We start from the raw sequence: 17,000 nt of genomic DNA, 5'->3' as shown, positions 1-17,000 counted from the left end.
GACTGTGACAGGGGACTTGGGAACCATTTCTGGAGAACATGGGGTCAAGCTTCTGGTCTGGGTGACTCTGCTGGCCTGCGAGTTACTCTAGATTTACCTCGTCATTACACAGAGCACAGTCAGGGCCTGGAGTTTAAATTTGGGCTTCGCAACAGCTACTTCCCTCTCCCTTCAAACATTCACTAACGGCACATCTGGATTGCTGGCCTCAGCCTCGTTCTTCAAAGGGCCTCTGAATGGGAAGCCCTGTGTTCCGGCTGCTGAACAGGGGAACAGACACAGGTGCTGAAATATCTGTTCTTCCTACTGCGGGGGCTGGGGGCTAATGGAGGCGTTAGCCATCTAACCCCCATTCGGTGCATGAGCATAACTCTCCGTACAGCTAACAGAACATACACACATTGAAGGGCAGGATATACACACTGTGGGGCTTGGGGATTTTACCCCACACTTCATTCTCTCCTTGTTAGCCCGGCCAGGAAAGGAGGAAAGAACGAAGACTAGCAAGAAAAGGGAGGGAGGCGGAGGAAACCCTGAGCTGGAGCGGGGATGGATTCTATGAGCCAGTGAATGACCAGCAAGTGTGAATGTGGCAGCTCCTCCTTGGAACCCAGGGCACCAAGCTGGCTCCTGCAGAAATCCAAGCGCAGCACTGATAATAATTATCATAAATCTTCCGTGTTGGACAGCGGATCCAGCACACAAAGGTTTGCGCCACGATTAAGAGATCTCTGTAATATCTGAAGGTCCCCAGTGGGGCCAGAGCAGCAAGATGCAGCTAACATGCATCAAACACATAAGAATATCTCAATCATTACTGCTGCCAATGGTGGCTCTGAAACCAATCGATAGGGCAATTAGATTTTATCAGCACACGCCTTTCGGCCTCCTCTTCTGCTGTCTTTGCAAAAGCCTGGGTTAGACCTGCCTTTTCGGGGCCCTTTCTGTCTTGCTGAGAAATGACGGCTGGACCAGAGTATTGTTTTTTGCAGGTGGGGTTTGTTCTGCCTTGTTTTATGTTTTCAAGGTTCAAGAAAAGGGGAAAGAACCAGACAGAGTTAAGCTGTGAGCGATTCGCAACCAGATCTCCTATTATTATTATTATTATTTATTATTTGCACTACTGTCGTACCTAGGAGTCCTAGTCAGAGACCAGGTGCTGTACAAACCTCCTGTCTTCACCACACACATGGAACACTTGCATAGGGAAAACACAACCCCAGATGTAAAATCCCTGCAGTCAGACTGCAACCCCTGCATGCCAGCAGGGGAGAAATAACAAGGACTAGTGGCGAGAGCAGGGGGGAACTGGCAGTCAGGAGACCTCCACTACTGATCTGCCCTATAATCCTGGGCAAGTGACTTTGCCCCTCTACGCCACCTTTGTGGGGCACTATAAGGCATTATATATGGTATTGCAGCTTCTGTGGCCAGAATCTACCACAGGCAGGTTAACAATACCTCCTTTCTCCCACTCTTTCTCCGTCTTTTGGATGCACACTGAAAGCTCTCTGGGGTTGCGACTTCTCTTACGAGGTGCACGTACAGCGCCTAGCACAATGGGGCCCTGATCTCTGTAGCTACTGTGATACAAACAATAAATAACCACCACAGGGAGCGCTCAACATTATTTTCTCTCATCATTATTAAGTAGATTTCGCACCAGCTAAGCCTCCAGGCTAACCCGGCACTCAGTTTAAAGCAAGACAGGTGGTAAATCAGTTGTGGCATTTCCTCCTTGCAGGGCCCAGAGTTTCCATTCCCTTTGACCCTGTCTGAGCCACATCAGGGAATCTGCTAGCAGGAAGGTGGTGTAGAGACAGCTGTCAGGCTCTGCTCCCAGTTGGGCAGAGATGGTTCCTACAAGGGACCTGCCTCCAAACAGCAGGGAAGATCAGGTTTAAACTGCCCCTGTGGAGCCACAGCAACCCTCCTGCCCCCACCTTCATACTCCCAGTTTCCCCCAGCACCTCCTCCCCCACTGGTGAACTCTTGTTAGAATCCATCCCATCCTCAAAGGCGCCGTCCCGTGCTCAGCGGCCTCTCACTGTCCCTCCTTGTAGGAAACACAGGCCTATTTCAGTGCCTCTCTCTCATAGCTCACACGTTCCATACAACCTGAGCCAGGCTTTGCCACTGCACTAACACCAACCCAATCAATCAAGGCCCAGGCCTTTCCCCACCTCTGGGATTCTGGATGCCTCCGGGGGAGGAGGGGGGGGGTTGGGATTATTTTTTGTTTGTTTCCCTTGTCATCATACCGTGTTGCTGAGAACAAACAGAGCACACTTTGCTCCTCTCCACAGCTACAGATCTCAGAGCATTTTATCAGCCTCAATTAGGTCTGGCAACCTCTCCGCAAAGTAAACAGTATTAAGCCTGTTTTCACAAATGAGGTCAGTTGAGGCACCAAGTCACTTGGTCAAGGTCACACACACAAAGTCAGTGGCAGAGAGGGGAAGAGAACCCAGGATGTCCAAAATCCCAGGCTCTGACCACTAGACAGCACTGTCTCCATCAACTTATGGTCACACAGGTACGTTTCGAGCCAGCCCCTTGGTTCTTGGCTGCAGCAGTGCAGGAGAATACAGCTCAGAGATAGGTCCGTCAGTGCAATTTGCAAAGGAAGGAGGGATTCCAGCCGAAAGGTGAAGTCTATGAGCTGCCCTCCTAGATGCACCTGCTGCCGAGTAATTTGTGGAGCAGGGCCGGGATGCGGCCGGGAAGACAGGAGGAGTATCACACATTTTAAATGCTTGTGCCCACCATCTGGGTAGAACTATGTAGACTCCCAGTCTGCAAAGCATGGACCCAACAACCAAATTTCCCCAAAGCTCAGGACCAGGACCCTGTTTCAACCCATTATCTAGAGATGGGCCAACCTGCTAAATTCAAATCAGGGTCTGAAATTCCCCCCAACGTCCGGGGGGGGGGGCATCTCTAGGGTTTTGGTTTAACCCCTCTCATTGGGTCTGACCAGGCTGAGAAGAAAGAGCTCCTTCTTGGGGCAGGGGCTGGGCGGAAGGGAGCCACTGCCAATTCTCTTCTTGTCAATGTCCAGTTTCACACATTAAAATTCCTCCTGGAGGAAATTTGCCTCTCACATTAAAAATGTTGGTTTCCCCATTTCTGAACATACTGGGGCCTGACTCTGCAAACCTGTGCTCACCAAGCACCAGCCCATGCCAGCAGCAGTCAGCAGCCGTCTGGGCTGGGGAGGAGACATCTGAAAAGTTTGCATTGGGCTCTCTCCATGGGAGGAGTTTGTTTCGCTTTCTTTGCTGCACTGGCAACTCACCCAGGCATTAGCAAACCAAGGCCCCAATTCAGCCAAGCACTTCAAGCACATGCTTATGTGCTTGGCAGAATTGGGGCCCAAGGGCCTGAGGCAGCTCCCACCTGCGTCACCAGGAATCCTTCCATTAATTGTAATGGCAGCTGGAGCTAGCCATAACGAAGGAGACCAGCTGCACCTGTTAGTATTGCACCTTCCCTATTGTGCACACACACCCTCCCCCACCCTCTGCATCCTTCATTTTGTATTGCATCCTGCAGTGAAAACCAGATTCTGGATTAAGCTGCATAATCAATGCCAATGATTTACATGCACGCACAAATGCACGGCTTTCAAGCAAAGACCCTAATAACATACACAGACGCATCTAAATTCTGACTTTGGCAGATTGGGGACCAGCAGAATAAAAACAGAAAGACAATAATCTGCCTTTTAATGACAGGGCCCAAACGAACAGCCAAAAACTATAGCGTTAAAGAAGACATTAACATCAACACTCTGCTCACAAGAGTGGTTTAAAAAAAACCCAACCGAACAAGTTAAATAGCACCGCTCAGAGACCAAGAGTTCCTGAGAAGGAAAGCTTCATTTGCTTGTTGGGACCACAACCCCTCCAAAACAACCCGAAAAGACTCCCTACTTGGCAGCTTTTAAAAACACACCAGTGTGGGCCGGATTCTCTTCTACTTACCACTGGACTCAGTGTAGTCACTCCTGATTTACACTGGAGCGAGTGGCCCCTTTTCTGTCTAATGTCCAGATTTCTGATCTCTGCTACATCAGCGTCAACCTAGAGCAACTCTGGTGAGTAAAGTGACTGAAGATTGGCACCGGCGTCAGTGAAATCCGAAACCAGCCTTGGTTCTCAGATGCGAATGGCAAGGGCTAACGAGCCACCCAAACCCCAAATGGTTCTCCCAGCCGCTAACCATCCTGCGGGAGAAATTCACTGATTCTGCAAGAAACAGACAGAACTGACAGTGTCACCGGTGTCCAGGGCCCCACTTGTTGACTAAGGCACATTCACCACCGGGGTGTTCCTGCCCATCACTTCCTCCCTGATGCTGACATCCAGAGGGGTGCAGTGCCCGGCTCTCCTGGAGCGTCTCTGGTTCAGCACGAGAAGTAAGGGGAAGCCAGGTGAACTTCCATAAGGTCAGGCAGCAGTACTGAGCCACGCAACTATCCTTGCAAAGAGTTGGCAGGGACGGAGGCAGCATGGAGAGCCTCTGATTAATGCAATTACAAATCAAACAGTGCTCTCCGCGCCAGGCCTTTCTGCATCACTGGCCACTAACCCGGGGGACATTTCACTTCTTTGCTGGAGTGCTCTCCTCCCCTGCATTTTAACACAGACCACTAGATCTGAGAATAAAACAGAGCTGAAATCTCACACGTCCGCATCACTTGAACCTTCCTAAATATATATATATATCCCTCCATGTTCATCTTTGTCCACGAATACTGGGAGACTCGCGTGCCTTGCTCTGAAATTTAATGAAGCCGGCTGGCCAAAGTGGGGGAGGGGAGAGGAGAAAAGAGGGAAGTCAGCAAACCGAACCCAAGCCGCAGCTGGAACTTTCCTCCTCCCAGCGAATGAGGACAAAAGAGCCAGGCGCCCTGGCTGCTTACCTGCTGCTCCCAAGCCGACGTCGATGCTGTTTCTCTTGAATTCACAGCGACTCTGGGTCTCTGGCATAACGAGTTGGCGGCTCTGATGCAGGTTGGAGATGATGGTGGAGAGGTCGTTATCACGGCTGCAACAGAGCAGAAAAACGCCAAGTTGAGGATATCCTATTTACCATCCTATAATTGATTTTCGTGTCTGAGAGAGTGTGTGCGTGCGTGCGCACGTCTTTTTTTGTTTGCCCCAGAGATTTCTGAATTATGAGGAAGATTTTTCCCTCCCTCCCCCACTTGAAGTTCCTAGGCAACCTCCTCCATTTTCGGGGCGGGGAAGCCCCTGTAGAGTAAAGCACTTTCCAAGCACTGGGCTTGCGCCCAGCAAAGAGCTCTGCAGAGGCCAGCACCCCCGCTTCCCCTATGCCAGAACACACGGCCCAAGTCAAGTACCAAAAATGTGCCGGAGAAAGAGGCATGACTATTCAAGAACTGACAAAAACTTGGAATTCAAATGATTGACAGATGGATGATAGTTAACAGACAGCTACTTGGCTAGGTTTTCAGCTCCTCCAGAGAGAGAGAGAGTGCGAGTGTGTGTGTCTGTTTTACTTTCTTGCATAATATTTTTATATGCAGAGAATTACCATAGACTCAGCCACAGTTGTGGCCCAGGGTGAAAGAATACAACCTTGTTTATAAGTCCTATTTTCAGCCCATCAGTCTAGCTGATACCAAAATAACTACTCCTTCCTTCTGGGATAAGAACATACACAGTGAGCAATTAAATATTATTTCAACTGTTATCCTTGCATCAAAGCTGCATCAAAGTGGGCTCACTTTAGCTCAAATATTTTTAAAATGTTCTCTTTACCCTCATACGGAATGCATGAGAAAGAGAGAGAGCAAAAATGTTCACAGTAGCAAGTACTAAGTTAAGATGGCAAACTCACTGTATTACAAACCTTCTGTTTTCATACCTTACATAGAGAGGAAGCAGATATGGATATACATAAATACAGACAATATACAACACATGAGAGAGAGAGAAAGTTCTATATACATATGTATGTCTAGAAGCCAACACTGGAAATTCTCCATCTATTTTTGTTTAATGCTGTATGTTAAACCACCAATGTCTCTAGCACAGAGTGCCTGTCCTATGCTAAACACGGTAGCTATTTTCCGTCCTCTCTCCAGCCAAAGGATGATAACTTTTTCCCGTGAGATCTGGTTTAAGGCATTTGAAAAAAAGAAAGTCAGAGGGTCCCTTACAACTGTTACTCACATGACCAGTGCACCCGCTCTGTGTGTCTGCGACACACAGCACATGACCACCGACTCGCTGGCTCGGAGGAGACCGTCCTAACCTGTGACCACCAGGGCAACTCAGAGGGTGCATTATCTGCAGAATTACCTAGCAATCATCTCCCCTTAAATATCCCCCATCACCACCCCCCTGGCCATCAGAGCGAGGAAAAACCACAGAGCTGCTCAAATGCTCCAAAGAGCCCATCCCCAGTGGAGAAGCGGGGGCTAATCTGTCGTCTAGCTCTCTGCTAATCAGATAAGTTTATGACAGAAAGTCTTTAGACAGAGGTACTTTCAGCAGGCGTCTGGCTCCAGATTTTCACAGGATGCAGCAGACAAAAACAGACTTTGCTTCGGCAGCCATTGTCATCTGCCCCATTACTCCCCCCCTCCCATCTCGGGGCCAAAATCTCAAAGCCTTTTAGCTTCCACTGCTTTATTTTCCTCCACTAAACCAGTGCAAATTCCCCCTTACGCAAGCAGAAGGCTAATTACTTAAGCAAGTCCGCAGGTGAGTGGGAAGCCCCTTTCCCCCTGTCCCAAGCAGTTTTGAGTCTTATCCTCTTTGAGCTGCCACCTTTAAGATGTATTATGCAAATATTTTGGTGTTTTAAATCATTTATGAGATTAATTTGAAGTGATTATCGGTTCTTTATAATCATGTATATCAATAACGGGATGCCGGGTACAGAGGACAAATGCAGATAAATGCTGCCATCAGCACTAGGGGGGGGGGGGGAGAAGGAGGTGGGATGGGCAGGAGCACAGAGAGAGAAAGGCAGAGAGTAGGAAGAGAGAAATGGGATAATAGCACCTTGAATCCTGAAGGAGTCCAGAGCACTGCAATGATGTGGCCATATCTACAAAACTATACCTAGGGATCACTTTATCCACCCCTGAAATGTAGCTGCCTCTGAGATGGAGCGTGTCAACTGTTTTAACAGTGGACAGCAACACTACTGCATGACTCTAAAGCAGTGGTTTTCAACCTTTTTTCATTTGCGGACTCCTAAAACATTTTGAATGGAGGTGTGGACCCCTTTGGAAATCTAAGATGCAGTCTGCAGACCCCCAAGGATCTGCGGACTACTGGTTGAAAACCACTGGTCTATGGTAACAATGACCTTTTTCAGACCCCTTAGACAGTCTGCGGACGCCCAGGGATCCATGGACCACAGGTTGTAAACCACTGCTCTAAAAGAAGAAAGCAAAGCAGAAAACTATATTCAGTGTAAATTACAAGGGGAAATCTAGGTGGAATGAAATATTACCCCAGAACTAGCACTATCTTTCAAAATACACTAGGGGCTTTTTGATGACCTGAAATACTCAGGACCACAGATTCAAAAAAGTATCTCAGCACCAAGGAAAAAAGAAAGGCACTATGGTAAGGCATCAAATTACCAATGAAATCACCAGCAGCACTTCAAAGAGCAGGTAGGGATGTGCTCCTGAGAGGGTTACCAATGCAAGTATTGTACTGAACAGACCCAACTCAGCCTGTGAAATCTGATGGGATCCTAGTAAAACATGTAGCATGGCTGAAATGCCACAGCGGAGGATGAATTGATCCCTATGGGGAAAATAAGTTGATGTACCAGAGAAGGGGGCTGGGGCAGCTTTAAATGGGGAGAATTATCTCCCAGGCATTCTCTCTTGTCTTAGACTGTAAGCTCTTCGGGGTAGGGTGTTTGTACAGCGTTTAGCACAGGGTTCCTAGATCTACAGTTATATAAACAATAATTGGTGCTTTCCCATGTTTCTATGGACATCTGAGTTACATTTCCTTTTGGTAAAGACTTGGGAGCTATTTTAGGAAGGCTTTAAATGCTGCAGGCCAAGTCTCCCATGGGGCACAATTCCATTGTGTCTAAGGAGGCATCTTCCACTCTTATTCATGAATGGTACCTTTATTAAAGGATCTGGTTGGGGGAGGCTCTGCCCACCTCCTACCAGGCTTTCTAGGGTCATGCAAGACAAAGAGAAGGCAACAGGATCTTTGTGCATGCATTGTTTAGGAGAAGCTCTGCCATCTCTACCCTGTGTGTGACAGAGGCAGACAGAAAACCCAGAGCTAATCTGCGGGAGAAAACACTGACCTCAGAAAATACCCTTCTGAACTCCCAAAATGTAGACAGCTTCTCTGAAGCTCAAAAATGACTAATATCTCTTCCATTCCTACTCCCATTAAAGTCAATGAGATTTTATCCCTTAACTTTAAGAGGAGCAGGGCTGGGCCCTTAATATATTAGATTCTATATGATCATTCAATGTGGCATTTACAAATGTTCATGCTATTTGCCTCCATCCCGTGACTGGAAGCTCAATCCCCCTGTTCACCACTTTATCCACAAAAATATACCTCACATTTTTATACATACCGTGCTCCCTCTTGACCTATATCTACTGTAATGTACCGGCTATGCCAACCAACAGTCATTCTCTAAATGAACAAGAACTCTGCCAGTGCCTGTAATCGGCAAGTTCCCATGAACCAGGGGTGCAGTGGTGTCTCCTATAAGCCAGTTCAACCCTCAGACTCCAAACTCCATATTTCTTAAATGCAATTCAGTGACTCCAAGAGAAAGCAGTCCTGGCTAAGGGGATGGGAGTAGGGGGAAGCTTTCTCCCTCGGAGAGGATTTTCCCCATCTGTGCAGCGAAGCTAATAATTCCACTCAGGTGTTCACTTCTAGCCCTAGCAGGATCACATCCTGCCTCGCCTCTGTCTTGTCTCTGAACCGTTGCTGGGAGCCTATTAATACAGGCCATTCCCCCACCACATGCACACATGCACAATCAGATTAAAGGTCTGATCCCTTCCAGTAGCATAATATTATATTTTAAAAACCGGATTAGAGAAGGGGGCTAGAGCACGATACCGCTCTCCTGAAAGGTCAGGGAGGAGACAAACAATCTGCTGAAAGACTGCAGGTTGCCATGGCAATATTTAATTTGTGTGGGTTTTGGTAATTAGCAGTTCTGGGCCCGTGGTAACATCGGTAAGATTCCATGGGGCACAGACATGCACGATGGGGCAGGACTGCAAAGGGTGCTTCTCTCTTGCACATGCAATTTTCCCTTGCAGTAAAATTAAGGGTGCAAACCAGAGCACCCACACCTGTAGGCATCTGAATGTGGGTGGAAAATAATAGGGCTTGCCAACTGTGCCCAGGAATAGAGAGGCCAAGCTTTGGTCCTTCTGCAAACATACCCATCTTTCAGCAGAGATGGGTGAAGCTCGCACAGAAGGTTCCCTGCACGTTTGCTTCCAGACAGATTTCAAACCAGGAAGTTCCCTATTTTCCAGCTCCTATGCTGCTGAAAACTCAAGAGAACATTCCCATGAGAGCTGAGCCCAGATAGTGGAAACTCTCATGAGGATCAGCTGATTTTGTGAAATTTCTGCCATTTGGGTGGGGGGGGGTGCGTGTGCAAAATCTCATGACAGGCTTGTGAGATTTCAAGATTTTTGAATCTGAACTCAAAACTTAGCCCAGATTTGGCCCCAAAGCAAGACTTTATAACCAGCCCAGCCCTAGATCTGAAATTTGGATCAGGGCACACACAAAGGATAGTGTAAACCCTCAGTCGTTTTCAGTTCTCACTGACCTACTTCTGTTGCTCATTCTCCGCCTGAATCCATCATCTTGTCTTTGTGACATCACACTTTGCTGCTGTGGATAGGAACGCGATGTTACAAAGGATGAGAATTTCATCCTTTCACCTGCTGCTTGTTTGCTATATAAAGGATTGAGATCCTGTCTTCATGAAAATGTTCCTCCTAATAAAAGTGAGGGAAACGTGGCAGGCATCTTGAGACACCACAAAATCCTTGTAGGACCAACTCGGCATCATAGAATATCAGGGTTGGAAGGGACCTCAGGAGGTCATCTAGTCCCACCCCCTGCTCAAAGGAGGACCAATTCCCAACTAAATCATCCCAGCCAGGACTTTGTCAAGCCTGACCTTACTCTAAGGAAGTACCTCCCTAGGTAACCCATTCCAGTGCTTCACCACCTTCCTCTGAAAAAGTTTTTCCTAATATCCAACCTAAACCTCCCCCACTGCAACTTGAGACCATTACTCCTTGTTCTGTCATCTGCTACCACTGAGAACAGTTTAGATCCATCCTCTTTGGAACCCCCTTTCAGGTAGTTGAAAGCAGCTATCAAATACTCCCTCATTCTTCTCTTCTGCAGACTAAACAATCCCAGTTCCCTCAGCCTCACCTCATAAGTCATGTGCTCCAGCCCCCTAATCATTTTTCTTGCCCTCTGCTGGATTCTTTCCAATTTTTCCACATCCTTCTTGTAGTCTGGGGCCCAAAACTGGACACAGTACTCCAGGTGAGGCCTCACCAATGTCGAATAGAGGGGAATGATCATCAAGGGCCCTCTGCAAATAGACCCTGGTAATGAACTGGCCTCACAAGGAAATTATTTCAACAAGGTGTAATGCTAGCCGTGGTGCCGTGTATGCGTTTGCTAGTATGCTTTTCCATGTCACCTAAGAGAGGTCACCATTCTGCAAAGCACCCTATACATCGGCCCTTCCTAAGCCTCGTCAGTTTCTCCATTCAAAGAGCATCCCATGCTTTGCAAACCACTTTCTCTCCGACCGGATTTCCACTCAGCCGCTAGGCTCTGTCTCGCTGCCAAAAGCAACAGTTGGAGAAGTGGCTGGATATTATTATGGTGCAGGCAATCAAGTCCTAACGAAGCTGGGGCCCGGGCATCCATTTACCAAGAACACGGGAATGCAGGAAAACGGTGATAAAAGTGACTGATAAGCCACAAACAAACAGTCAGCTCACCACAATACAGGGAGTGCCTGGTGCAACCAGAAGCCGTGATGCTGAAAAGGTCAAGCTGGGACTGCCGGGATCGAGTGAGATGCAGAGCTGAAGCTACACAATCAACCATCAGGGCTGCTGTCCTTGTAGAACAGCTGAGCTCTAGTTACTTCCAGCTGGTGGCAGACTGGATTTTACGTTCCTGTTGCAAATAAACTCAAAGCCCGGGAAACAGGTAAGTTTTGACCCACTTCCGCTTGTTCACCTGTGTTTGGAGCAGGGTTGGAAGCATCACCTTCTCAGCAGGAGCTCTGCTCGATGTAACAGTAGCATGGGAGTGACTACGTTAATACATGACCAGGGCCGGTATGAACTAGCTTCTCCCAGAAACCTGAGCAAAGGCAGGCTGAGCCGAGTGCTAGAGTGCAGTTAGTAAGAGAGTGCTGTGCCTTCCCTCCTGACAAACTGGCTGCTTAGTAAGCGTTACAGAGGAGGAAGGAGATGCTGTGGAATATAGCATATCCGTCTTGGGTAGGATGGTGAGACACAGGGCATATGGGCTGAAGGTAAAGAGGTAGAGAGGGATGCTAAGAAACGAACAAGGAAGTAAAAGAGAGAGTGTGTGTGAAAGGAAGGATGGAGTTCACACCCCTCAGGGGAAAGGAAGGAGAAGGAGATTTTCAGCGGAGGGCAGAAGGGAGTAGAACTCACTAAGAAAGAAGGGGAAAAAGTGCCTGAGTGTGAAGAGGGGATTCACAAGAAGGGAGGAGAGAACTAGAGAGGGAGTGAAAGGAAAATCCTTCGGAAGGAAGAGAGAGTGTGATCGAAGGAAGAAAAACAGTGTGACAGCCCTAGGAAGGAAGGAAGGAAGCTCTCATGCTAGGTAGGAAATGGAGACCGCTGATGATCCGCACTCAGCACTTTAGAGCCACTCATTTCCAATGTCAGCAAATAAAAGAGGTCTTTTTCCTTCACAACCTTTTGCACAATCAGGCTCAACTTGAGAGAGGTGCTCCCTCGCCAACCTCCTTCAAGCCAGCTCCCGAATGCGCAGCAAGAACAAACCCAGGTGAAAGTGCCAGGCCCCCTGGGCAAGCTCTCTTGCCAGTGTTTTGTACCACAGCCCACCCCGTGGCCCACCCCCTCCTAGAGCTCAACAAGCACGCCGTCATTTACACTAGTGCACTTTGTACATGTGTAAGCGATTATGCAAGGAGCAGGGCCGTTCTTTAGCTTCGTAGCCAGTCTCTCCCACATCTGCCAGTCTGAACATTTACCATTCCGTTACAGTGTTCACAATCAACACCATTCAGAGGCCATTAACCCTGATGATTCGCATAACCTTATAACCTTCAGGCAGCGAAGACCCCAGCAATGCGATTAGACATGGCAAGATTTCTGGTGAAAGAGCATTTCAGGAGATGGTTAAGGAAATCAAGAGGCATCTCTCCCTTAAATCTGCCTCGTACCAAAGGAGAAACCCAACTAGGCTATGAAAAATGCACGATTTGTGTATTGCCCTGGGAGCAAAGAGAACATCACCCGAGCCAGTCATTGCAATACATACACCCTCCAGATTCCACATCAGGTCTTCAGACTAACCCAAAAAAGAGCCTTCCCCACTCCCTTTGAGAAAAGCCATCCTGGATTTTACAGCAAATCCAGTCAATGCTGGGATAGGAGGTTGGGAGCCCAGTCACTGGTGCATGAATACCCATCCAATGTAGACACAACCCACAAAGCAGCGGCAGAGCACCTCACTTGCTGCCTCTCAGTGCTTTGCTGTAAGGAGCCCTCAGGGCCCTGGGAACAGCAGCATGAGACATGCAAATAAACTGCGGCTACAAACATTACAGCTGGATGAAGAAAACATTGTTAACGTTTCCCGTGGATGCCCTGATTGCTGCACTGTCTACGATTAATGGAACTAACAGGTTGTCTGTCTTCCACCAAGCCTACTGGTCTGATCAGGCCCTCTGTAATGGCAGCATAATGGTCCACCAGTGGTAACCGGATAGCTCCACCGTTTACAGGAAAACAAGCTTGAGAGGCGCTACTGCTGGAAACGTAATCCAAAGGGAAGGCTTTTGATTGGCAGACGGTGGCACAAAGTTCTCCGGATTCTTTTCTAGAATCTCAGCAGCCCCAATCATTGCCTAGCGGCTACAGCAAAGGGCATTCTATCAACGCAACTGATCAGTATTTGCCCCAAATCCATTTTGTTTCTCTGACAAGAAGCTTGTTACCTCTAGAGGAGGCAACGTTGGCAGCATCCTCGCAGCAGGTTTTAACATGTCTAAGGATCTGTCTGCACTGCAATCAGAGGTGTCGACATACCTGAGCTAGCTTGGATCTACCTAGCGCCAACAACAGAGCAGTGACACCCCAGCACCACTGGCTGTACAAACCCATCAGGGACCCTGGGTGTGCACTCAAGCAGCTAGCCCATGCGACAGCGGCTCCATTGCTATTGTTATTGGAGCTAGCTAGATGAAAGCTAGCTCGGGCATGTCTGCAGTGTAGACATACCCGAAGAAGGGTGACAAATTAAACAGCCAAAAGTTGCTCAGGCCCAGGTGGGGAAAATGAGGAAACTGACAAAAAATTGCAAAGAAACACCACCAATAGGAGAAAATAAAGTTTAAAAACCTGAATCTCTCCCTCTTTGGGCTGGAAATCCTTTCCATCAACTGGAAACCCCAGGCCTCCCCAGAACTGTCCCCATCATGAAGAATTCAAGGCTGAGAGAGTTCGGAATGAGGACTTCATGTGCCAACTCCCCTCCCCTGCAGTTATGCTGGTCCATGACTCACAGACCTTAAGGCAGCTGCCCTTGTGTAACAGAGAGGAGAATTTGGCCCACTGCAGCCAGACGGAAATGCAGAAACAGGCGCTGCACCACGCCCCCGAGCCAGATATCTGGGGGGTTGTAAGACAAGGCAGTTAGGGTCATTACAATGGTACTGACTGAGTGGAGTGGAAGATGAGGTACAGTGGTCAGTCACACATCATAGACAGCCTTAAGGTGTGTGTGGGGGGAACCACGCATTTAATTATTTGCAAGGCTTAACGTAACATGCAATGTGCTGGATGGGCAGTTCAAGCCTTCGATTATTCTACACAGAACGGGAGCCGCAAGGGCAGCAGCTAGAGAAACAGCAGCAGTACTGAGCAATTCTGAAGTTCCTTCTATTATCTAAGCGCTCCCAGATGATTAACTAACGAAGGTCCCAATCCTGCAAGGTGCTGGGTGCCGCCAACTCCCATCAGTTATGCTGGGAGTTGAAGGCTGCTCAGGATCTTGCATGAGCAGCGCCAGCTGGCCCCCGCATTGCCCTGCTAATGAGCCACAATCCTGTCCTGCAGCCCAGGGGGCTATCCAGAAGTGATAATGGTAAGTCAGCCTCTTGGCTGAGACGGACAAGTAGGCAGCCAATGAAGGGCCAGCTATGATGGAGCTCCTGCAAAGCGTGTGCACCACGCAGCCAGAGAAACGGACTGAGACGTACCAAACTCTTCCCACTCAGGGCGCTCGGACCTCAAACCTCCAGCCGTGCCTTTAAAGGCGTTTCATTTACCAGCATTGGCCGCGAGCAGTGTCTTTAACAGGGAGAAGGATGAAAGGACTAATGGATGGAGACAATTAACCAAAAAATAAATCAGTGTCACAGTCTCCACATCTAGCGGAGGCAGCCAGGCGCCCGCTGGGTCTGGTGAGACTTTCAATGCGCTGCTCAAAGTGACAGGGGTGAGAAATGAGCAAAAGTTGTTTAAAATCCTAATCTGTTTCCTCATTCCCCCCAGCACCAGGGAGGCAATAGAAAAAGCATTGCATCCCTGCAAGGGCCAGACCCTATTCCTCTCTGCAGAGAAGGCCAACACAAGCCCAGTGCACCTCTTAAATGCTCAAAACAGGGCTCAAGGAAGACTTAAATGGCGCACGGTCCCTCTATGCAGGGGTGAACTGCACCTTTGCTGCACTGCAGATCAGCAGCACACAATCTCGCCTCTCCCCGCTGAAGAAAAAGATCAGGTCAGAAACTCAGCTGGTGCAAATCAACATATAGCTCTGATTTCTGTACAGCAAATTTATACCAGTTGAGGTCTGGCCTGTTGTAGCTGACACTGGACCTGAAAACTTTTGGGGTTACGCTTAATAAAATTACAAGCAAGGTAAGGAGACTATGACTTGCTTGTCCAGGAATGATGGATCTTTTCAGGCGGGAGGAGGACTGATTCCAGCTTTGGAAAAGGACAGAGACCCAGAAAGTAACACGGGAGGAAACAACACTGAATAGTTTCTCTTCTAAAATACGTTTCACTGACTCTCCGTCCCCTTAATGACCACTCAGCAAATGCAGGGATTATATTCAATTTCACTGATCAATACAGTTGCCATAAAACTGTCCCGACCCTCTGCCCCTCCCTACAATAAAAAATAAAATCCAATACGTAAAATGAGTAACAGCAACATTTGCAGTGGAAGAACATGAGGGCATTTATTAAGCTAAGGGAAGTGGAGAGTGAGTGCAGGTGAGTGGCCAGGCGTCTGCCATGTAAAACACTCCATCACCCGCCTCCTCAAGAACACACTTAGCATTTCAGCATTTCCAGTCCTCACAGGATACAGCTCCTGTTCAGGAGCGTACTTGCATGGTTCATCTGGCTCAGGGAACAGGTTCAAATTCTGTTTACTCTGTAGCTGCTTCTTGCTTCATATCAAATACACTAGTTCTAATCTGGCCAAATTCTCTGCCCAGCCAGGTTGATACATCAGGGAACAAACACGGAGTTTGCAGTTCTCACGATATGACATTGCCAGGGCTTGCAGGAACTGAGTTTTAACCAGACTAGGTGATATTTTTGTTCCCCTTTCACACCCACCAAAAAACCACTTATTTGTAAAGCTGGGTTAAGTATGACAACAACGTCACGGTCGGGGCATCGTCAGAGTCATTTAACGACAGGCAAAGAGTGAGAGCGTGTCATTCAGAGCTGCGTAAACTGGAGCACACACCCGGGATGGGACAGGCATGTAAATCAGCCAGTGACTGCGCTAGAGAAAATAACAATCTTTTTATGGAAGCCATTAAAGAGAAACCCGGACTGGTCACAATATAAATATTGTCACATCACTAGAGCGCTGAGAAAACAACCTTATATAACAGCGGCAGTTATGTAACTTCAGGAGTGGGTTAAACTCTTTGGGGATTCTAGTTTTATTCACTTTTTAAAGTTTTTTTTAAACTACTGGTAATAATTAAGGCTGCGTGTTTGTCATGGAGGTCATGGATTCTGTGACTTTCCGTGACCTCCGTGACTTCTGCAGCGGCTGGTGCTGGCTCAGGGGCTGTCCAAGCCGGGCAGCCCCTGGGCCAGCAGCAGCAGTTTGGGTATGTGGGAGGGGGCTCAGCGCTAGAGCAGGGGGTTGGGGTGCAGGGCAGCGCTTACCTCGGGGTGGGGGGCTCCCCAGATCCAATTGTCCCTGCAGCTCCTAGGCAGAGTAATCAGGGGGCTCCACGCACTGCCCCTGCCTGCAGGCCCCGCCCCTGCAGCACCTATTGGCTGCAGTTCCCAGCCAATGGGGCCTATGGAGCCGGTGCTTGTGGTGGGAGTAGCGCATAGAGCCCCGTGGCCTTCCCTCCCACTAGAGACACACGGAGCCTAGTAGGGAGCCTGTCAGCCATGCTAACTCCCCGCTCCCAGCACCAGTGGGGGTCCTGGGCCACCCCCACTTCCCCCCAGCACCAGCAGGGGTCCCAGGCCATGCGCCACCCGCCTCCCATCCCAGTACCCGCAGCCACCCGCCCAAGTTTTAGTTAGGGGTATATAGTAAAAGTCACGGACAGGTCACAGACCATGAATTATTGTTTATTCCCCTGACTTATCCATGACTTTTACTAAAAATACTCATGACTAAAACGTAGCCTTACTAATAATCAATTTCCACTGCACCAACACATCTGATCTCCAAATTAAG

The 17,000-nt window shown here is 48.5% G+C and overlaps 1 protein-coding gene across 8 annotated transcripts in view; it reads right to left on the bottom strand.

Moving 5' to 3' along the window:
- Positions 1 to 17,000, bottom strand: part of SAMD11 (sterile alpha motif domain containing 11) — a 179,538-nt gene that overhangs the window by 67,845 nt on the left and 94,693 nt on the right. For all 8 annotated transcript variants that reach the window (XM_054009060.1, XM_054009052.1, XM_054009054.1 and 5 more), the window contains one exon: positions 4,928 to 5,052. In XM_054009060.1, coding sequence (XP_053865035.1) covers positions 4,928 to 5,052 — 125 coding nt within the window. The remainder of the gene's footprint in view (positions 1 to 4,927; positions 5,053 to 17,000) is intronic.

The sequence above is a fragment of the Malaclemys terrapin genome, chromosome 19, assembly GCF_027887155.1.
Source record: "Malaclemys terrapin pileata isolate rMalTer1 chromosome 19, rMalTer1.hap1, whole genome shotgun sequence".
In the NCBI taxonomy this organism is placed as follows: Eukaryota; Metazoa; Chordata; order Testudines; family Emydidae; genus Malaclemys; species Malaclemys terrapin.
This window is presented reverse-complemented; position numbering and strand designations above follow the sequence as displayed.